This window comes from Rhinatrema bivittatum, chromosome 1 (genome assembly GCF_901001135.1).
Source record: "Rhinatrema bivittatum chromosome 1, aRhiBiv1.1, whole genome shotgun sequence".
Lineage (NCBI taxonomy): Eukaryota > Metazoa > Chordata > Amphibia > Gymnophiona > Rhinatrematidae > Rhinatrema > Rhinatrema bivittatum.
The window spans coordinates 838,936,507-838,959,997 of record NC_042615.1 but is presented as its reverse complement, the minus strand read 5'-3'; the positions used below and the strand labels follow the sequence as shown (position 1 = coordinate 838,959,997).

Here is a 23,491-nt window from a genome sequence, read left to right as displayed (position 1 = left end):
AAGCGCAGGCCGTCTACAGAGGACCTCGCAGCGGCGCAGCCCCAGCGGGAACGCCGCCATCCAGGCCGCGAACTAGGCCTCAGAGAACAGGAGCAGGTCCAGGAGCCCGGAGGTAAGGGTCTGGCCGCGGTGCTCGCGACCAGAACCGCAACAGCTGTGTTTAAAAAAGGATTGGATAAGTTCTTGGAGGAGAAGTCCATTACCTGCTATTAAGTTCACTTAGAGAATAGCCACTGCCATTAGCAATGGTTACATGGAATAGACTTAGTGTTTGGGTACTTGCCAGGTTCTTATGGCCTGGATTGGCCACTGTTGGAAACAGGATGCTGGGCTTGATGGACCCTTGGTCTGACCCAGTATGGCATTTTCTTATGTGAACCTGGCAGATGCGGGGAACAGGCATCCTGTAGGAGGCATTGAAGAGATCAGACTGCAGAATATGGAACGTAACGTAAATAATGAAGAGAGATGCAATAACAGTAGTAAAGTCTTACTAGAGACTAGTGTTAAGAATGCCAGAGTGAATGAGAAAGTAGTGAATAAGAAATAATAAGAACATAAGACATGCCATACTGGGTCAGATCAAGGGTCCATCAAGCCCAATATCCTGTGGCCAATTCAAGGCACAAGTATCTGGCAAATACCCAAACACTAAGTAGGTCCCAAGCTACTATTGCTTATTACTTAATAGTAGTTTATGGATTTCTTCTCTAGGAACATATCCAAACCGTTTTTAAATCCAGTTACACTAAGTATTGTAACCACATCCTCTGGCAATGAATTCTAAAGCTTAATTATGCGTAGAGTCAAAAAAGAATTCTACAATTAGTTTTAAATGAGCTACTTGCCAACTTCATGAAGTGTCCCCTAGTTCTTTTATTATCTGAAAGAGTAAATAAAGGAAAATTGTTTCTTACCTGATCATTTTCGTTCCTGTAGTACCACGGATCAGTCCAGACACCTGGGTTTTGTCTCCCCCCCAGCATATGGAGACAGAGAAGTTTTAAAACAACCCTGCCCTATATACCAAGGTGCCACCTACAGTCCTTCAGTCTTAAGAACATAAGAACATGCCATACTGGGTCAGACCAAGGGTCCATCAAGCCCAGAATCCTGTTTCCAACAGTGGCCAATCCAGGCCATAAGAACCTGGCAAGTACCCAAAAACTAAGTCTATTCCATGTTACCATTGCTAGTAATAGCAGTGGCCATTGCGGAAAGATTAAATGATTTATTTGCTTCGGTGTTTACTGAAGAGGATGTTGGGGAGGTACCCGTAATGGAGAAGGTTTTCATGGGTAATGATTCAGATGGACTGAATCAAATCACAGTGAACCTAGAAGATGTGGTAGATCTTATTGACAAACTGAAGAGTAGTAAATCACCTGGACCGGATGGTATACACCCCAGAGTTCTGAAGGAACTAAATGAAATTTCAGACCCATTAGTAAAAATTTGTAACCTATCATTAAAATCATCCATTGTACCTGAAGACTGGAGGATAGCAAATGTAACCCCAATATTTTAAAAGGGCTCCAGGGGCGATCCGGGAAACTACAGACCGGTTAGCCTGACTTCTTACTCAGTATCAAAGCATAATGGATCAAAAACCAAACTATGTACAGCTAAATAACTTTCTCATATCTAAGAAAGCTCAGCCAACCCCCAACTGGAAACAGAACTCGCTGAACCAAGAGAACAAGCGATCAACAGATTGCAGTGCAATTACCAAAAGAAATGTTGAACGAGCGGACTCTCCGTTACTTCAGTGTATACAGCCATGGGCGGGGCTCTGGACTGAACCGTGGTACAGGAACGAAAAATTATCGGGTAAGAACCAATTTTCCTTTCCCTGTACATATCCGGATCAGTCCAGACTCCTGGGATGTCCCAGACCTAACTTACCTAGGGTGGGAGCCGGAGAGGCCTGCTCGGAGCACTCCTTCTCCAAATCCTCCAGACTCCAGATCTCACACATCCAGTCTGTAATGCCTCGCAAAAGTGTGTAACGACTTCCAAGTAGCCGCCCTGCAAATTTCCTGAGGCGAACCTTGATGACATTCCAACCAGGAAGCAGCTTGTGAGTGGGTAGAATGGGCAAGAAGTTCAACTGATACCATTTTACCACGCAGTAAATACGCGGAACTTATAGCTTCCTTCAGCCACCAGTCGCTAAGATCCCCTTCCAACAAAGAGGAGCCACATAAACTAATTGCACACAGAAATGTCTGAAAAAAATAATAAAATTTAAAAAATATATTTAAATTGCAAATATATACAGAAGCGATCTGCCTCTTCCAAACAAACAGGCAGGATGCAGGAGGATAGTGAGTGAGGATGAGAGGGGATGCAGGGTGAGTGAGTGAGGATGAGAGGGGATGCAGGGTTAGTGAGTGAGGATGAGAGGGGTGCAGGGGGTTAGTGAGTGAGGACAAGAGGGGATGCAGGGGGTTAGTGAGTGAGGACGAGAGGGGATGCAGGGTGAGTGAGTGAGGATGAGAGGGGTGCAGGAGGATAGTGAGTGAGGATGAGAGGGGATGCAGGGTGAGTGAGTGAGGATGAGAGGGGTGCAGGAGGATAGTGAGTGAGGATGAGAGGGGATGCAGGGTGAGTGAGTGAGGATGAGAGGGGGTGCAGGATGAGTGAGTGAGGATGAGAGGGGATGCAGGGTGAGTGAGTGAGGATGAGAGGGGTGCAGGGGGTGAGTATCAGAGGAGGTGCAGGATGAGGGATTGAGAGTTAGGGGCTCAGAGAAGGATGCAGGAGGATAGTGAGTGAGGATGAGAGGGGATGCAGGGTGAGTGAGTGAGGATGAGAGAGGGGTGCAGGGGGTTAGTGAGTGAGGATGAGAGGGGATGCAGGGTGAGTGAGTGAGGATGAGAGGGGTGCAGGGGGTGAGTATCAGAGGAGGTGCAGGATGAGGGATTGAGAGTTAGGGGCTCAGAGAAGGTTGCAGGAGGATAGTGAGTGAGGATGAGAGGGGATGCAGGGTGAGTGAGTGAGGATGAGAGGGGATGCAGGGTGAGTGAGTGAGGATGAGAGGGGTGCAGGGGGTGAGTATCAGAGGAGGTGCAGGATGAGGGATTGAGAGTTAGGGGCTCAGAGAAGGATGCAGGAGGATAGTGAGTGAGGATGAGAGGGGATGCAGGGTGAGTGAGTGAGGATGAGAGAGGGGTGCAGGGGGTTAGTGAGTGAGGATGAGAGGGGATGCAGGGTGAGTGAGTGAGGATGAGAGGGGTGCAGGGGGTGAGTATCAGAGGAGGTGCAGGATGAGGGATTGAGAGTTAGGGGCTCAGAGAAGGATGCAGGAGGATAGTGAGTGAGGATGAGAGGGGATGCAGGGTGAGTGAGTGAGGATGAGAGGGGATGCAGGGTGAGTGAGTGAGGATGAGAGGGGTGCAGGGGGTGAGTATCAGAGGAGGTGCAGGATGAGGGATTGAGAGTTAGGGGCTCAGAGAAGGATGCAGGAGGATAGCGTGCAATTGGCCGCTGAAGACACGTCCTCAGCGGCCAATTGCACGCTTTCCCCGTGCAGGCGGCCATCTTTTTGTCTTCGTCGGGGGAGCTACTGATGGCTACTGATGGCTCAGAAAAGTTTGTTTTTTTTTTCACCTACCCGCCCGCCCGATCGAACACCACCCCCCCGATCCCGATTCCGCTGCCGCTGCGGTGAGACACAGCGGCAAAGCAAAAAAACCAAAGGCAGGAAGTAAGTCGCTTCGCTGCCTCCCTCCTCCCGGTGCCTGTCATTCCAAATGACATTTCAAATGTCATTTGAAATGACATTTGAAATGACAGGCACCAGCGCACCCTGGTTACTGTATAGGCGCTGTATTAAGCGCTTATACAGTAAAATGGGTTACGCGGGCATAACCCTTCCCTAACGCTTCACAGCCGCGGCTTGCATTTGCATGCGATTAGAAGAGAGAATCAGGCGCTAGGTCAAGAGAACTGTGCGTGCGGGGAGGAAGGGTGTGCCTGACACTGCCGCACTGCTTCTACCGCGGCCTTACAGTATCGAGCTGTGAGTGAGGTGTGGGGGATAGGGAGTGAGTGTATCAGAGGGGATGCAGGAAGGTGGTGAGGGGGTTGTTTGGAAGGGCTGTGGGGTGCAGTGAGGGAATGGAGGGGCTGTGCTCTGTGAATGAGGAGATTGGAGGGGTCTGTGGGGGGGGGGGGAGTGACTGAGAGGAATGGAGGGGCTGTGCTCTGTGAATGAGGAGATTGGAGGGGTCTGTGGGGGGGGGGAGTGACTGAGAGGACTGGAGGGGGTGTGGGGTATGAATGAGCGCGTCGATGTCTGGGGGAGTGGTGTGAGTGGATTCCTCTTCCCTCTCCTCCTCTCATTCCTTTCCATCTCCTCCCTCTGTGTCTCTTCTCCTTCTAGCCCTCCTGCTTGAGAGTCCCTCTCCCCACCCCCTTCTCCTCCCACTTCAGCACCAGTCCCTAAGATCCCCTTCCAACAAAGAGGAGCCACATAAACTAATTGCACACAGAAATGTCTGAAAAAAATAATAAAATTTAAAAAATATATTTAAATTGCAAATATAATCAAATTTGCCAGATAATTGCTGCAGAATCTTGAAAAATCTGAGACAGGAAACGGGGCTCCGGTCCAGGCAGGCCTAAGCCTCGCTGGCAGCTTCTTCCAAGAGAGACTTTTCAATATCCTCTCTCTCCCTCCATAAACTCTCAATTGGCGTCACTTGGATTCATCAATTAATCTTATCTCTCCCAGCCATCAGCTTCAAGTCTGCCCGGACTACAACTCTCAGCTTCCACCATTTCATAAAGCAGCCTTACTTTTCTTTTGTTCTTACTTTCTCCTTTACTGTTTCCTTTAGAGATCCCTCTACCTGTACCACAGTCTCAGCTCCATGACACAGAGATACAGTAATGGGCAGCTTTACGTGCAGTGCCAGTGATGTGCTCTTTCCTACCTCTCTCACTCCTCAGTCTCAGCTCCATGACACAGAGATACAGTAATGTGCAGCTTTATGTGCAGTGCCAGTGACGTGCTCTTTCCTACCTCTCATTCCTCAGTCTCAGCTCCGTGACACAGAGATACAGTAATGGGCAGCTTTACATGCAGTGCCAGTGACGCGCTCTTTCCTACCTCTCTGTCTCAGCTCCGTGACACAGCAGTTTTATGACCAGTGCCAGTGACGCGCTCTTTCCTACCTCTTACTCCTCAGTCTCAGCTCCGTGACACAGAGATACAGTTATGTGCAGATTTACGAGTGCCAGTGATGCGCTCTTTCCTACCTCTCTCACTCCTCAGTCTCAGCTCCGTGACACAACAGCTTTACGTGCAGTGCCAGTGACGCGCTCTTTCCTACCTCTCTCACTCCTCAGTCTCAGCTCCATGACACAGAGATACAGTAATGTGCAGCTTTATGTGCAGTGCCAGTGACGTGCTCTTTCCTACCTCTCATTCCTCAGTCTCAGCTCCGTGACACAGAGATACAGTAATGGGCAGCTTTACGTGCAGTGCCAGTGACGCGCTCTTTCCTACCTCTCATTCCTCAGTCTCAGCTCCGTGACACAGAGATACAGTAATGGGCAGCTTTACGTGCAGTGCCAGTGACGTGCTCTTTCCTACCTCTCACTCCTCAGTCTCAGCTCCGTGACACAGAGATACAGTAATGTGCAGCTTTACATGCAGTGCCAGTGACGCACTCTTTCCTACCTCTCACTCCTCAGTCTCAGCTCCATGACACAGAGATACAGTAATGGGCAGCTTTACGTGCAGTGCCAGTGACGTGCTCTTTCCTACCTCTCACTCCTCAATCTCAGCTCCAAGACACGTAGATACAGTAATGTGCAGTGCCAGTGACACGCTTTTCCTACCTGTCTCACTCCTCAATCTCAGCTCCAAGACACGTAGATACAGTAATGTGCAGCTTTACATGCAGTGCCAGTGACGCGCTCTTTCCTACCTCTCTCACTCCTCAGTCTCAGCTCCGTCACACAGATACAGTAATGTGCAGCTTTACATGCAGTGCTAGTGACACGCTTTTCCTACCTCTCTCATCCCTCAGTCTCAGCTCCAAGACACGTAGATACAGTAATGTGCAGGTTTACGTGCAGTGCCAGTGACGCGCTCTTTCCTACCTCTCTGTCTCAGCTCCATGACACAGCAGCTTTATGACCAGTGCCAGTGACGCGCTCTTTCCTACCTCTTACTCCTCAGTCTCAGCTCCGTGACACAGAGATACAGTTATGTGCAGATTTACGAGTGCCAGTGATGCGCTCTTTCCTACCTCTCTCACTCCTCAGTCTCAGCTCCGTGACACAACAGCTTTACATGCAGTGCCAGTGACGCGCTCTTTCCTACCTCTCTCACTCCTCAGTCTCAGCTCCATGACACAGAGATACAGTCATGTGCAGCTTTACGTGCAGTGCCAGTGACGCGCTCTTTCCTGCCTCTCACTCCTCAGTCTCAGCTCCGTGACACAGAGATACAGTAATGTGCAGCTTTACGTGCAGTGCCAGTGACGCGCTCTTTCCTACCTCTCTCACTCCTCAGTCTCAGCTCCGTGACACAGAGATACAGTAATGTGCAGCTTTACGTGCAGTGCCAGTGACGTGCTCTTTCCTGCCTCTCACTCCTCAATCTCAGCTCCGTGACACAGAGATACAGTAATGTGCAGCTCTATGTGCAGTGCCAGTGATGCGCTCTTCCTACCTCTCTCACTCCTCAGTCTCAGCTCCGTGACACAACAGCTTTACATGCAGTGCCAGTGACGCGCTCTTTCCTACCTCTCTCACTCCTCAGTCTCAGCTCCATGACACAGAGATACAGTCATGTGCAGCTTTACGTGCAGTGCCAGTGACGCGCTCTTTCCTGCCTCTCACTCCTCAGTCTCAGCTCCGTGACACAGAGATACAGTAATGTGCAGCTTTACGTGCAGTGCCAGTGACGCGCTCTTTCCTACCTCTCTCACTCCTCAGTCTCAGCTCCGTGACACAGAGATACAGTAATGTGCAGCTTTACGTGCAGTGCCAGTGACGTGCTCTTTCCTGCCTCTCACTCCTCAATCTCAGCTCCGTGACACAGAGATACAGTAATGTGCAGCTCTATGTGCAGTGCCAGTGATGCGCTCTTCCTACCTCTCTCACTCCTCAGTCTCAGCTCCGTGACACAACAGCTTTACGTGCAGTGCCAATGACGTGCTCTTTCCTATCTCTCTCACTCCTCAGTCTCAGCTCCGTGACACAGAGATACAGTAATGTGCAGCTTTACGTGCAGTGCCAGTGACGCGCTCTTTCCTACCTCTCTCACTCCTCAGTCTCAGCTCCATGACACAGAGATACAGTAATGTGCAGCTTTACATGCAGTGCCAGTGACGCGCTCTTTCCTACCTCTCACTCCTCAGTCTCAGCTCCGTGACACAGAGATACAGTAATGTGCAGCTTTACGTGCAGTGCCAGTGATGCACTCTTCCTACCTCTCTCACTCCTCAGTCTCAGCTCCGTGACACAGCAGCTTTATGACCAGTGCCAGTGACGCGCTCTTTCCTACCTCTCACTCCTCAGTCTCAGCTCTGTCACACAGAGATACAGTAATGTGCAGCTTTACGTGCAGTGCCAGTGATGCGCTCTTCCTACCTCTCTCACTCCTCAGTCTCAGCTCCATGACTCGTACATACAGTAATGTGCAGCTTTATGTGTGATACTTGGAACTCTTGTCTTCCTCTTCTCTCCAGGTTGGCCAGTAACAGTCTTACAGATGCCTGTGCTCCAGTGATTGCTGATGCCATTTGCTCTAGTCAGTGTCTCAAGTATTTGGCTCTGCCAGAAAACTCCTTCACCAGCACTTCTGTCTTGAGTTTTAACAGCATCCTCCTAGGCTGTGGCAGCCTGAAGGAAATCCAGTGAGTGATTATTGCCTCTCCAAAGTCAGACATGGAATATTTGGTGTAAGAGCTGTCTCTTTTCTCTCTGTCCCTTTCTGAGTGGACCATGGAGAAAACTCTTCTTTGCACATTAAGCTAATGTTTATTGCATCTAAAATTACCCAACATTGTGCTGCGGCAGTCAAAAAAGCAAACAGAATGTTGGGAATTATTAGAAAGGGAATGGTGAATAAAACGGAAAATGTCATAATGCCTCTGTATCGCTCCATGGTGAGACCGCACCTTGAATACTGTGTACATCTCAAAAAAGATATAATTGTGATGGAGAAGGTACAGAGAAGGGCTACCAAAATGATAAGGGGAATGGAACAACTTCCCTATGAGGAAAGACTAAAGAGGTTAGGACTTTTCAGCTTGGAGAAGAGACGGCTGAGGGGGGATATGATAGAGGTGTTTAAAATCATGAGAGGTCTAGAACGGGTAGATGTGAATCGGTTATTTACTCTTTCGGATAGTAGAAAGACTGGTGGGCACTCCATGAAGTTAGCATGGGGCACATTTAAAACTAATCGGAGAAAGTTCTTTTTTACTCAACGCACAATTCAACTCTGGAATTTGTTGCCAGAGGATGTGGTTAGTGCAGTTAGTATAGCTGTGTTTAAAAAAGGATTGGATAAGTTCTTGGAGGAGAAGTCCATTACCTGCTATTAAGTTCACTTAGAGAATAGCCACTGCCATTAGCAATGGTTACATGGAATAGACTTAGTTTTTGGGTACTTGCCAGGTTCTTATGGCCTGGATGGGCCAGTGTTGGAAACAGGATGCTGGGCTTGATGGACCCTTGGTCTAACCCAGTATGGCAATTTCTTATGTTCTTAGGCATTCGGTCAGACCACCAGAGGTATCTTTGGTTTTCAGTTCTGCATCAGCATTTTCTGTTTCGGGCTCTATCCTTCTGTCTGGCTACAGCACCCAAGACATTCACTAAGGTGATGGTGGTGGTGGCAGCCCATCTCTGCAGAGAGTGGTTACTGGTGCATCCTTACTTGGACGATTGGCTGATCCATGCGAAGTCAAAAGCGCTTGCCCAGGAGGCAGTTCAGAAAGTATTTCAGCTCCTGCAATCCCTAGGCTGGGTGGTCAATCTCAAACCTAAGGTAGAATCTGCTGTAATGTGTAGGTTACCCCAATGCTTGTCAGTGTCCCAGACTTTAAAAGTCAAGACCCTCGTTGATTGCTGTTGAATCCAATTCCCCATTATGCCTTGCCATGGAAGCAGAGAGCAATGTTGGAGTTGCATCAAAGTATCAGTATTATTAGTTAAAGGTAGTAACTGCTGCATCAGAGAGTTATCCTCATACTTGTTTCCCCAAATCATAAATCTCAGGGGCCCTCATTGGTTGCTGTTCAAATCCAATTCCCCCTCTCCCCCTGTCCTTGGAGCAGAGAGCAATAATGAGTTGCATCAACAGTATGAAGGCTTCTTGGTTAAGAGTAGTATCCGCCGCACCGGCAAGTTACCCCCATGAGAAGGCTTCTTGGTTAAGAGTAGTATCCGCCACACCAGCAAGTTACCCCCATGAGAAGGCTTCTTGGTTAAGGGTAGTATCCACCACACCAGCAAGTTACCCCCATGAGAAGGCTTCTTGTTTAAGGGTAGTATCCGCCACACCAGCAAGTTACCCCCATGAGAAGGCTTCTTGGTTAAGGGTAGTATCCGCCACACCAGCAAGTTACCCCCATGAGAAGGCTTCTTGGTTAAGGGTAGTATCCACCACACCAGCAAGTTACCCCCATGAGAAGGCTTCTTGGTTAAGGGTAGTATCCGCCACACCAGCAAGTTACCCCCATGAGAAGGCTTATTGGTTAAGGGTAGTATCCGCCACACCAGCAAGTTACCCCCATGAGAAGGCTTATTGGTTAAGGGTAGTATCCGCCACACCAGCAAGTTACCCCCATGAGAAGACTTATTGGTTAAGGGTAGTATCCGCCACACCAGCAAGTTACCCCCATGAGAAGGCTTCTTGGTTAAGGGTAGTATCCACCACACCAGCAAGTTACCCCCATGAGAAGGCTTCTTGTTTAAGGGTAGTATCCGCCACACCAGCAAGTTACCCCCATGAGAAGGCTTCTTGGTTAAGGGTAGTATCCACCACACCAGCAAGTTACCCCCATGAGAAGGCTTCTTGGTTAAGGGTAGTATCCGCCACACCAGCAAGTTACCCCCATGAGAAGGCTTCTTGGTTAAGGGTAGTATCCACCACACCAGCAAGTTACCCCCATGAGAAGGCTTATTGGTTAAGGGTAGTATCCGCCGCACCAGCAAGTTACCCCCATGAGATGGCTTCTTGGTTAAGGGTAGTATCCGCCACACCAGCAAGTTACCCCCATGAGAAGGCTTATTGGTTAAGGGTAGTATCCGCCACACCAGCAAGTTACCCCCATGAGAAGGCTTATTGGTTAAGGGTAGTATCTGCCGCACCAGCAAGTTACCCCCATGAGAAGGCTTATTGGTTAAGGGTAGTATCCGCCACACCAGCAAGTTACCCCCATGAGAAGGCTTATTGGTTAAGGGTAGTATCCGCCACACCAGCAAGTTACCCCCATGAGAAGGCTTATTGGTTAAGGGTAGTATCCACCACACCAGCAAGTTACCCCCATGAGAAGGCTTATTGGTTAAGGGTAGTATCCGCCACACCAGCAAGATACCCCCATGAGAAGGCTTATTGGTTAAGGGTAGTATCCGCCACACCAGCAAGTTACCCCCATGAGAAGGCTTATTGGTTAAGGGTAGTATCCGCCACACCAGCAAGTTACCCCCATGAGAAGGCTTATTGGTTAAGGGTAGTATCCGCCACACCAGCAAGTTACCCCCATGAGAAGGCTTATTGGTTAAGGTTAGTATCCGCCACACCAGCAAGTTACCCCCATGAGAAGGCTTCTTGTTTAAGGGTAGTATCCGCCACACCAGCAAGTTACCCCCATGAGAAGGCTTCTTGTTTAAGGGTAGTATCCGCCACACCAGCAAGTTACCCCCATGAGAAGGCTTCTTGGTTAAGGGTAGTATCCACCACACCAGCAAGTTACCCCCATGAGAAGGCTTCTTGTTTAAGGGTAGTATCCACCACACCAGCAAGATACCCCCATGAGAAGGCTTATTGGTTAAGGGTAGTATCCGCCGCACCAGCAAGTTACCCCCATGAGAAGGCTTCTTGGTTAAGGGTAGTATCTGCCACACCAGCAAGTTACCCCCATGAGAAGGCTTCTTGTTTAAGGGTAGTATCCGCCACACCAGCAAGTTACCCCCATGAGAAGGCTTCTTGTTTAAGGGTAGTATCCGCCACACCAGCAAGTTACCCCCATGAGAAGGCTTCTTGGTTAAGGGTAGTATCCACCACACCAGCAAGTTACCCCCATGAGAAGGCTTCTTGTTTAAGGGTAGTATCCACCACACCAGCAAGATACCCCCATGAGAAGGCTTATTGGTTAAGGGTAGTATCCGCCGCACCAGCAAGTTACCCCCATGAGATGGCTTCTTGGTTAAGGGTAGTATCCGCCACACCAGCAAGTTACCCCCATGAGAAGGAAGGCTTATTAGTTAAGGGTAGTATCCACCACACCAGCAAGTTACCCCCATGAGAAGGCTTATTGGTTAAGGGTAGTATCCACCACACCAGCAAGTTACCCCCATGAGAAGGCTTATTGGTTAAGGGTAGTATCCGCCACGCCAGCAAGTTACCCCCATGAGATGGCTTCTTGGTTAAGGGTAGTATCCGCCACACCAGCAAGTTACCCCCATGCGAAGGCTTATTGGTTAAGGATAGTATCCGCCACACCAGCAAGTTACCCCCATGAGAAGGCTTATTGGTTAAGGGTAGTATCCGCCACACCAGCAAGTTACCCCCATGAGAAGGCTTATTGGTTAAGGGTAGTATCCGCCACACCAGCAAGTTACCCCCATGAGAAGGCTTCTTGGTTAAGGGGAGTATCCGCCACACCAGCAAGTTACCCCCATGAGAAGGCTTATTGGTTAAGGGGAGTATCCGCCACACCAGCAAGTTACCCCCATGAGAAGGCTTATTGGTTAAGGGGAGTATCCGCCACACCAGCAAGTTACCCCCATGAGAAGGCTTATTGGTTAAGGGTAGTATCCGCCACACCAGCAAGTTACCCCCATGAGAAGGCTTCTTGGTTAAGGGGAGTATCCGCCACACCAGCAAGTTACCCCCATGAGAAGGCTTATTGGTTAAGGATAGTATCTGCCACACCAGCAAGTTACCCCCATGAGAAGGCTTATTGGTTAAGGGTAGTATCTCTGCCACACCAGCAAGTTACCCCATGAGAAGGTTTATTGGTTAAGGGTAGTAACCGCCACACCAGCAAGTTACCCCCATGAGAAGGCTTATTGGTTAAGGGTAGTATCAGTCACATCAGCAAGTTACCCCCATGAGAAGGCTTATTGGTTAAGGGCAGTATCCGCCACACCAGCAAGTTACCCCCGTGAGAAGGCTTATTGGTTAAGGGTAGTATCAGTCACATCAGCAAGTTACCCCCATGAGAAGGCTTATTGGTTAAGGGTAGTATCCGCCACACCAGCAAGTTACCCCCTTGAGAAGGCTTATTGGTTAAGGGTAGTATCCGCCACACCAGCAAGTTACCCCCATGAGATGGCTTCTTGGTTAAGGGTAGTATCCGCCACACCAACAAGTTACCCCCATGAGAAGGCTTATTGGTTAAGGGGAGTATCCGCCGCACCAGCAAGTTACCCCCATGAGAAGGCTTATTGGTTAAGGATAGTATCCACCACACCAGCAAGTTACCCCCTTGAGAAGGCTTATTGGTTAAGGGTAGTATCTGCCACACCAGCAAGTTACCCCCATGAGAAGGCTTATTGGTTAAGGGTAGTATCTGCCACACCAGCAAGTTACCCCCTGAGAAGGCTTATTGGTTAAGGGTAGTATCCGCCACACCAGCAAGTTACTCCCATGAGAAGGCTTATTGGTTAAGGTTAGTATCCGCCACACCAGCAAGTTACCCCCATGAGAAGGCTTATTGGTTAAGGGTAGTATCCGCCACACCAGCAAGTTACCCCCATGAGAAGGCTTATTGGTTAAGGGTAGTATCCGCCACGCCAGCAAGATACCCCCATGAGAAGGCTTATTGGTTAAGGGTAGTATCCGCCACACCAGCAAGTTACCCCCATGAGAAGGCTTATTGGTTAAGGGTAGTACCCGCCGCTCCAGCAAGTTACCCCCATGACAAGGCTTATTGGTTAAGGGTAGTACCCGCCACACCAGCAAGTTACCCCCATGACAAGGCTTATTGGTTAAGGGTAGTACCCGCCACACCAGCAAGTTACCCCCATGAGAAGGTTGCTACTGGTTGTTTAATCCAGATGCTGGCGCCTCCAGCGGGTCGAGGAGCAAACCCCGCGGATCTCTTAAAGAAGTCCAATCCAGTAGTCGTGAGCCAGAGAGATCCACAGCCAGTCCAGGGGTCAAGAGCCAGAGAAGTCCGCAGCCAGTCCAAGGGTCGAGAGCCAGAGAAGTCCGCAGCCAGTCCAGGGGTCGAGAGCCAGAGAAGGTACGTCGCCAAGCCAGGGATCATGGAACCAGAGGGGATGTCAGCCGGACCAGGAATCAACTCAGGAAGACAAACAGGAACCAGGAACAGAACAAACGCAGGAGCCAAGAAGTCAAGGCAAGGTCTGGAGGTCCAGACCTTGCTTAAATAGTCCCCAGCCAATAGGGAACCGCAGGAAGGAACCAGCTCACATCCTGTGAGTGTTCCTTTAAATTTAGGGCCAGAGCCACCCACGCAGCCCTAGCAGAAGTCTTGGGGCGGGGCGAAACGCCGCGGCCATCTTGAATCTGCAGTGATAGCTGCCGCTGAGGAGCCCAGGAGACCCGCCTAGTGCCGGCGGTCCGACCAGCCCCTGGGGATGGTGGTAAGTGCTGTTCGCGGCTTGCCACGGCCGGCATCTATTTATTTATTTATTTATTTTAAGTTTTTTTATACCGATTTTCCTGCATAAAATGCATATCAAACCGGTTTACAATGAAACAGAATGAGCAGGAAGTAAAATTCCTTAGTCTAATACATTTAAACATTTAATCTATAACAGTACCCCCTCCTTTAGGCCTCCCCCTAGAAGGCTTGGGTTTTTCTGGATGGTTGGTGTGAAAAATCTTGAGAAGATCCTTGTCCAGAATATTAGTAGCGGGCTCCCAGGAGTTCTCCTCAGGCCCAAAACCTTCCCACGCCAAGAGATATTCCCATCTACGGCCCCGTCTCTGAACATCGAGAACCTCTTGGACTTGATATGTCGGGTCTTCCTCCAGCTGAACGTGCGAAGAGACAGGAGCCTTCCGAGATGGCCAGTTGAGGAGCAGTGGTTTCAACAAAGAGACATGGAAAACGTTGTGTACGCGAAGGGAGGTGGGTAGGCGTAGTTGATAAGTTACAGGACCGATCTGCTTAGTCACTGGAAAAGGACCGATATACCGGGGAGCCAATCTCATCGAAGGGACCCTCAAACGAATGTTTCTGGTGCTCAGCCACACCTTATCACCCGGATGAAATTGAGGTGCAGGTCTCCGATGTCTATCAGCGAACCTCTTAGCCGTAAGAGCCGCTTTACGGAGCATGCGTCGAGTGTGCACCCATAACCGCTGGAACTGAGTGGCAGTAAGTTGAGCCGCCGGAGAGGGCACCGCCAGAGGTAGGGGCACCGGTGGTGTAGGTTGGTAGCTAAACACAACTTGAAACGGGGAGGATCCGGTTGAGGTACACTTGTGGTAGTTATGGGAAAACTCCGCCCAGGGCAACAATGCTGCCCAGTCATCCTGTCTAGCATTAACATACGAACGCAGAAACTGCTTGAGAGTACGATTAGTCCGTTCTACTTGACCATTGGCTTGCAGATGAAAGGCGGGCATGAAATCTAATGAAATTTGAAATTTGGCACAGAGATTCCGCCAGTATCGGGCAGTGAACTGGGAACCTCGATTGGAGGAAATGTGTGAAGGCAGGCCATGAAGTCGGAATATATGTGACATAAAAAGTTGAGCCAAACGAGGAGCAGAGGGAAGGGCGGGCAGGGGTGTAAAATGAGCCATTTTAGAGAAGCGATCAATCACTACCCAAATAACTGTGTCCTTCAGAGGCAGGTAAATCAACCACGAAGTCGGTGGAGATATGCGTCCAAGGTTTGGTCGGTGCCGGCAATGGTTGTAAACTTCCCCACGGCCGTCCCACTGGAGTCTTATGTTGGGCACAAATGGGACAAGAGTCCACATATGCCCGAATATCTTTGTACATCCCTGGCCACCAATAGAAGCGCTGAAGGAGGTCCCGTGTCCTCTTGCGTCCAGGATGTCCAGCGAATTGGGAATCATGTCCCCATTTCAATACCCTGTTGCGGAGTCGGCTGGGAACCACCGTCTTCCCCATCGGAACCGGAACAGTAGCTGCCAGAATGATACGGGCTGGATCAATGATGGTCTGCAACACCTCTTCTCCATCCTCGCAGACAAAGGACCGGGATAGTGCATCTGCTTTGACATTCTTACTGGCAGGTCGATACCAGAGCTCAAAATCAAAACAGGAAAAAAATAATGCCCAGCGGGCTTGCCGTGGGTTAAGTCATTGGGCTTGTAGGTAAATCAGATTCTTATGATCAGTGAAGATAGTGATTTTGTGCTGGGCCCCCTCCAGCCACTGTCGCCATTCTTCCAATGCGAGTTTAATGGCTAATAATTCTTTGTCGCCAATAGCATAGTTGCGTTCAGCGGAAGAGAACTTCCTTGAAAAATAGGAACAGGGGTGAGACGTACCCTTGACATCGGTCTGGCTTAATACCGCTCCTACACCTTCGGTGGATGCATCAACTTCAACTGTGAATGAGCGGCTTGGGTCCGGATGGCGAAGACAGGGCTGTCGTAAAAAGGAGTCTTTAAGGGCCTGAAATGCTTCTTCGGCAGCAGTGGGCCAAGTGGCGATATTAGCTCCTTTACGTGTGAGTGCGGTGAGGGGTGCAGATAATTTGGAAAAGTCCTTAATGAAATGTCGGTAGTAATTTGCAAAACCAAGGAATCTCTGCAAGGCCTTTAGCCCCTTCGGTTGAGTCCATTCTTGTATACTTTTTAGTTTAGTGGGGTCCATTTGAAAACCGCGTTTAGAAATAATGTATCCCAGGAACGGCAAAGACTCTGTTTCAAAAATACATTTTTCCAGTTTAGCATACAACTGATGGTCCCGGAGTCTTTGTAGTACTTGTAGCACGTGTTGACAATGAGTAAGTAAGTCCTTAGAAAAAATCAAAATATCATCAAGATAAACCACAACGCAAGTATATAACAGATCCCTAAAGATTTCATTAATAAAATTCTGAAAAACTGCAGGTGCATTAGTTAAATCAAACGGCATTACCAAGTACTCATAATGTCCGTCTCTGGTGTTGAACGCAGTCTTCCACTCACCCCCTTCTTGAATTCGTACCAAATTGTATGCACCACGTAGATCCAGTTTAGAAAAGATTTGAGCTCCTTGCAGACGATCAAATAATTCAGCAATAAGAGGCAAGGGATACCGATCCTTGATAGTAATAGCATTGAGTCCTCTGTAGTCGATGCAAGGGCGTAATGTCCCATCTTTTTTTTCCACAAAAAAAAAATCCAGCCCCCGCGGGCGAAGTAGATCGCCGGATAAATCCTTTTTGCAGATTGTCCCGAATATATTCAGTCATGGCTCGAGTTTCGGCAGCGGACAAGGGGTAGACTCGCCCACGCGGGGGTGTGGAACCAGGAATCAACTTGATAGCACAGTCGAACGCCCGATGAGGCGGCAAGACATCGGCCGCTTTCTTAGAGAATACATCTGCAAATTGGTTATATGAAGGGGGTAATTCCCCCAAAAGCGAGGCGCAGACATAACTGGAAGCGGAACCGGAGTCCTTCAAACAGGTTCCAGAACATTCGGGACCCCACTGTATCAGCTGTAAGGAAGTCCAATCAAATTGGGGGTTATGGCGTTGCAGCCAAGGTATGCCCAATACCACAGGATGAATGGCTTTGTCGAGGACATAGAAAGTAATTTGTTCAGAATGGTCCGGTGCAATAAAACAATTCAGGGGTTCCGTCTGATGCGTGATTCTGCCTGGTAAAGAATTGGTAGTATACTAATTTTTAGTGATAGGTTGGGATGTATGGTATGGGATGGTATGATTGGTACAAGTGGATTGATGCGTCGTTGTTGGTTTTAATTTGTAATGTTTATAGCACATAGTGGACCTTATGTAATACTGATATATAAAATTTATGTTTAAATAAAACTCATTATATACTTAATGACTGGCATCATAATTTGCCGAGTCCTCTGTTTTAGTAGTTTAACTTTGGGAGGGTGCACGCATGTTATAAACTCCGATGGCTGTGCAGACATGCGCCGGATTTTAAAATCCATGTATGCATGTCTGGGCAGCCCGCGGAGGGGGAGGGGGATTTTATAACCTGCGTGCAGTGACACAATCAGGCCTTCCCCACTTCCCTCCCACTCCTCTCCAATTAAGGATTGGGAGGGAACTTTCCTATCTCTAACCCTACCCTTCCTACCTCTTCCCCTCTCCCTAAGTTTTTTATTTTGTTACTTACTGCTCCTCAAGCAATCTGTGCACGCCGGCCAGCTGCCAGCACAGACTTAAGAACATAAGAACATGCCATACTGGGTCAGACCAAGGGTCCATCAAGCCCAGCATCCTGTTTCCAACAGTGGCCAATCCAGGCCATAAGAACCTGGCAAGTACCCAAACACTAAGTCTATTCCATGTAACCATTGCTAATGGCAGTGGCTATTCTCTAAGTGAACTTAATAGCAGGTAATGGACTTCTCCTCCAAGAACTTATCCAATCCTTTTTTAAACACAGCTATACTAACTGCACTAACCACATCCTCTGGCAACAAATTCCAGAGTTTAATTGTGCGTTGAGTAAAAAAGAACTTTCTCCGATTAGTTTTAAATGTGCCCCATGCCAACTTCATGGAGTGCCCCCGTGTCTTTCTACTATCCGAAAGAGTAAATAACCGATTCACATCTACCCGTTCTAGACCTCTCATGATTTTAAACACCTCTATCATATCCCCCCTCAGTCGTCTCTTCTCCAAGCTGAAAAGTCCTAACCTCTTTAGTCTTTCCTCATAGGGGAGTTGTTCCATTCCCCTTATCATTTTGGTTGCCCTTCTCTGTACCTTCTCCATCGCAATTATATCTTTTTTGAGATGCGGCGACCAGAATTGTACACAGTATTCAAGGTGCGGTCTCACCATGGAGCGATACAGAGGCATTATGACATTTTCCGTTTTATTCACCATTCCCTTCCTAATAATTCCTAACATTCTGTTTGCTTTTTTGACTGCCGCAGCACACTGAACTGACGATTTCAATGTGTTATCCACTATGACACCTAGATCTCTTTCTTGGGTGGTAGCTCCTAGAAGCCTCTCATGAGGAACTTTGTCAAACGCCTTCTGAAAATCCAAATACACTACATCTACTGGTTCACCTTTATCCACATGTTTATTAACTCCTTCAAAAAAGTGAAGCAGATTTGTTAGGCAAGACTTGCCTTGGGTAAATCCCTAGGACAGCGGATAATGGTGCTATCCCGGGCTGCTCCTTTTCCCTCGGCCGGCACCTCTGCACATACCGGGGTTTACACGCGTGGTTAGGTCATGCACACAGACCCCAGTTTTTACATGCTTAGCCATTTGCAAATTTACTTGCTAGAGAATAGCCTCAGCTATTAATTGCATCAGTAGCATGGAATAGACTTAGTTTTTGGGTAATTGCCAGGTTCTTGTGGCCTGGATTGGCCTCTATTGGCAACAGGATGCTGGGCTTGATGGTCCCTTGATCTGACTTAGTATGGCAGCTTCATTTGTTTTTATGGTGAGGTAGTATGTATGTATGTATTTATTTATTTATTTATTTAAAGGTTTTTTATATACCGCGGAAAGTTTCAAACATCACCTCGGTTTACAATGAACAATAATTTAGCAACAGGCTTTACAATCAATTTAGAGAGAACAAGCAAATATAAATCAACAATGCAATGAATCAGCATATGGTACAATTAAATCCCATCTAATCTTATGGGAGTATAGTATATACTATATATATATAGATATATATATATATATATATATATATATATATATATAGTATAGAAGAGTTATGGTATCTGTGGTATGCAGGCTATGTCGATACACGTCACTCCTTCCCTAAGATTAGGCTGAACTCTCAGTCTGAGAAATACAAGCTGTATCTCATCTTTGCTCCCTTCCCAGCCTAACAACAAGAAATCCAGGTGAGGAAGTCCATTAAGTAAAAATGATGTCAGAACTATTTTACAGTCCCTAATGTTTGCAAGTATTGATTAGTGCAATTCTTTGCTACTTGGCCTACCATCTTGTACTATTAGACCACTACAAATTTTACAGAATGCAGCAGCAGCAAGAGTATTAACCAGTGGCAGAAAAAAGGATCATATTACACCAATATTAGCGGAACTACAGTGGCTTCCAATCAAATATCGAATACAGTATAAAAGTACACTGCACAAATTAGTATATGACGAGCATTCAGACTGGCTCAATACAACAATTCGTTTCCACACACCCCATCAGCAAATAAAGGCCTATTACTGATACCATCAGTAAAAACAGCACATCTAACTCAGCTTAAAGACAGAGCAATCTCGCTTGCGGGGTCAAAACTCTGGAATGCCATGCCTTTGAAATTCATACTTCAACATGACCTCAGCCAGTTTAAGAAGGATTTGAAAACCTGGCTATACACACAGGCTTTTACCACTGTGAAAGTGGTTGTTGTTTTTTTTCTAATTAGCATTTTAGTGTTTATTGTATATTTTATACTATTAATGATGTTTTATGCTTTTAGAGATTTTTATATAATTTTATTTGGCTTTTATTTTTGAGTACCTATTTTATGTATTTTATTATCTGATTATTAATATTTATTATGTTATTATGTTAGTGTTTGAAATGTAAACTGTTGTGATGGTCCAACTTAATGACGGTATATAAAAGCTGTTAAATAAATAAGCCCTGTGACGGTGTTGAGCATGGACTGGGGGTGCAGCAGAGATAGTGAGTTACTGTCTACGCTTTTCCCTCTCCGCAGTCTGTGGGATAACTGCCTGACAGATGCCTGTGCAGAGGATCTCTGTGCTGCTCTCAGACACAACGCCACACTCCTGAAGCTGGACCTCTCCAAGAACGCTTTCACTGCTCAGTCTGTGTCCAGCTTCGTGCAGCTCATTCTGACCTCTCCCAGCCTGCGAGAGTTACAGTAAGTAGCAGCTTTACAGGCAGCACACTCACAAAAAACTGATCACCTGCGGAGCGACATTGCAGAGAACGGTAAAGAGCCTGAGAGAACAGTGGAAAGCTGTAGGAAGAGGGAACGCTGAGAGCAGAAGCAGCGTCAGCTGATGGTTGAACCGGACTTACAAGTATTAGTTTGCTGGAGGAAATGTGTGTTTACTGCTTACAGAAGAAATGCCGGAGCTCCATCCTGTGTCTATAAAGTGTGCTTAGGAAAACAGAAGGCTACAATTATTCTGTGTCGAAGAGCTTGCAAAAGTCAATTCTTGTGCTCTGTGCAGCAATCAGCAGTGTGCAATCCCCCTTCCCCCATCACATAGTTTCAGATATAGACTGCTACTAAAATTAGGTGGTCTAATTTTCACAATAAGAGTCAATTAGTGGATAATTAACCCTAAACGTAGCAACTGAATAATTCATCAACATCATCAGTTGTTTATATCAGGCATTTCCAATCGGAAAGTTGAAAGCATGTTACAGCAGATTTTAGTTACGCTGGGTGCTGGGCAGAGGGGGCGGTTATGTTTCAAAGGTTTCATAGTAGCCATGGCATTCGCTGGAACCAGAGAAGAAGCTCTTAATAAACCAGAAGAATATAACATAGCACAGTGCCCTGCTTAAATAGATAGGTGGCTAGAATTTAGCTGGATAGGTTGGGACATTCAGTTGCATAAGCAGGAGGAGTAGAGAAAGCTAAGTTATCTTCCTAACTCCAGTATTCAATGTTAGCCGGATCACGTCGCCAGCTAAGTCTGCTCAGGTCAAAGAGCTGACCTGAAGTTAGCCGGATAGATTCATTACTGCAGCTGCCCTACTCAATAAACTTCCAAAGGTACACGTTCTCGTCCTTGTGTTGGTGATGTGCATTGTGCTGGGGGGGGGGGGGTATTGGAAGTGACCTGTAGATGTTCCCATCCTTGTGTTGGTGATGTGCATTGTGCTGGGGGGGGGGGGTATTGGAAGTGACCTGTAGATGTTCTTGTCCTTGTGTTGGTGATGTGCATTGTGCTGGGGGGGGGGGTATTGGAGGTGACCTGTAGATGTTCCCGTCCTTGTGTTGGTGATGTGCATTGTGCTGGGGGGGGGGGGGGGTATTGGAAGTGACCTGTAGATGTTCCCATCCTTGTGTTGGTGATGTGCATTGTGCTGGGGGGGGGGGGTATTGGAAGTGACCTGTAGATGTTCCCGTCCTTGTGTTGGTGATGTGCATTGTGCTGGGGGGGGGGGGTATTGGAAGTGACCTGTAGATGTTCTCATCCTTGTGTTGGTGATGTGCATTGTGCTGGGGGGGGGGGGTATTGGAAGTGACCTGTAGATGTTCTCGTCCTTGTGTTGGTGATGTGCATTGTGCTGGGGGGGGGTATTGGAGGTGACCTGTAGATGTTCCCGTCCTTGTGTTGGTGATGTGCATTGTGCTGGGGGGGGGGGGGGGGGTATTGGAAGTGACCTGTAGATGTTCTCGTCCTTGTGTTGGTGATGTGCATTGTGCTGGAGGGGGGGGGGGTATTGGAGGTGACCTGTAGATGTTCTCGTCCTTGTGTTGGTGATGTGCATTGTGCTGGGGGGGGGGGGTTATTGGAAGTGACCTGTAGATGTTCTTGTCCTTGTGTTGGTGATGTGCATTGTCCTGGGGTTATTGGAGGTGACCTGTAGATGTTCTTGTCCTTGTGTTGGTGATGTGCATTGTGCTGGGGGGGGGGGGTATTGGAGGTGACCTGTAGATGTTCTCGTGTTGGTGATGTGCCTTGTCCTGGGGGGGGGGTATTGGAAGTGACCTGTAGATGTTCTCGTCCTTGTGTTGGTGATGTGCCTTGTCCTGGAGGGGGGGGGGTATTGGAAGTGACCTGTAGATGTTCTTGTCCTTGTGTTGGTGATGTGCATTGTGCTGGGGGGGGAGGTATTGGAAGTGACCTGTAGATGTTTCTCGTCCTTGTGTTGGTGATGTGCATTGTGCTGGGGGGGGGGGGGGGTATTGGAAGTGACCTGTAGATGATCCCGTCCTTGTGTTGGTGATGTGCATTGTGCTGGGGGGGGGGGTATTGGAAGTGACCTGTAGATGTTCTTGTCCTTGTGTTGCTGATGTGCATTGTGCTGGGGGGGGTATTGGAAGTGACCTGTAGATGTTCTCGTCCTTGTGTTGGTGATGTGCATTGTGCTGGGGGGGGGGGGGTATTGGAAGTGACCTGTAGATGTTCTCATCCTTGTGTTGGTGATGTGCATTGTGCTGAGGGGGGGGGTATTGGAAGTGACCTGTAGATGTTCTCGTCCTTGTGTTGGTGATGTGCATTGTGCTGGGGGGGGGGGTATTGGAAGTGACCTGTAGATGTTCTCATCCTTGTGTTGGTGATGTGCATTGTGCTGGGGGGGGGGGGGTATTGGAAGTGACCTGTAGATGTTCTCGTCCTTGTGTTGGTGATGTGCATTGTGCTGAGGGGGGGGGTATTGGAAGTGACCTGTAGATGTTCTCGTCCTTGTGTTGGTGATGTGCATTGTGCTGAGGGGGGGGGGGTATTGGAAGTGACCTGTAGATGTTCTCGTCCTTGTGTTGGTGATGTGCATTGTGCTGAGGGGGGGGGGGGGTATTGGAAGTGACCTGTAGATGTTCTCGTCCTTGTGTTGGTGATGTGCATTGTGCTGAAGGGGGGGGGTATTGGAAGTGACCTGTAGACATTCTCGTCCTTGTGTTGGTGATGTGCATTGTGCTGGGGGGGGGGTATTGGAAGTGACCTGTAGACATTCTCGTCCTTGTGTTGGTGATGTGCATTGTGCTGGGGGGGGGGGGGGGATTGGAAGTGACCTGTAGATGTTCTCGTCCTTGTGTTGGTGATGTGCATTGTGCTGGGGGGGGGGATTGGAAGTGACCTGTAGATGTTCTCGTCCTTGTGTTGGTGATGTGCATTGTGCTGGGGGGGGTATTGGAAGTGACCTGTAGATGTTCTCGTCCTTGTGTTGGTGATGTGCATTGTGCTGGGGGGGGTATTGGAAGTGACCTGTAGATGTTCTCGTCCTTGTGTTGGTGATGTGCATTGTGCTGGGGGGGGGGGGTATTGGAAGTGACCTGTAGATGTTCTGCATTGTGCTGGGGGGGGGGTATTGGACGTGACCTGTAGATGTTCTCGTCCTTGTGTTGGTGATGTGCATTGTGCTGGGGGGGGTATTGGAAGTGACCTGTAGATGTTCTCGTCCTTGTGTTGGTGATGTGCATTGTGCTGGGGGGGGGGGGGGTATTG

The 23,491-nt window shown here is 48.3% G+C and overlaps 1 protein-coding gene across 9 annotated transcripts in view; it reads left to right on the top strand.

Annotated features, from left to right (window-relative positions):
• Positions 1-23,491, top strand: part of LOC115079733 (NACHT, LRR and PYD domains-containing protein 3-like) — a 123,132-nt gene that overhangs the window by 88,436 nt on the left and 11,205 nt on the right. For 8 of the 9 annotated variants that reach the window (XM_029583533.1, XM_029583595.1, XM_029583586.1 and 5 more), the window contains 2 exons: positions 7,710-7,877; positions 20,059-20,226. In XM_029583533.1, coding sequence (XP_029439393.1) covers positions 7,710-7,877; positions 20,059-20,226 — 336 coding nt within the window. The remainder of the gene's footprint in view (positions 1-7,709; positions 7,878-20,058; positions 20,227-23,491) is intronic. The other variant, XM_029583543.1, reaches the window with a different exon arrangement.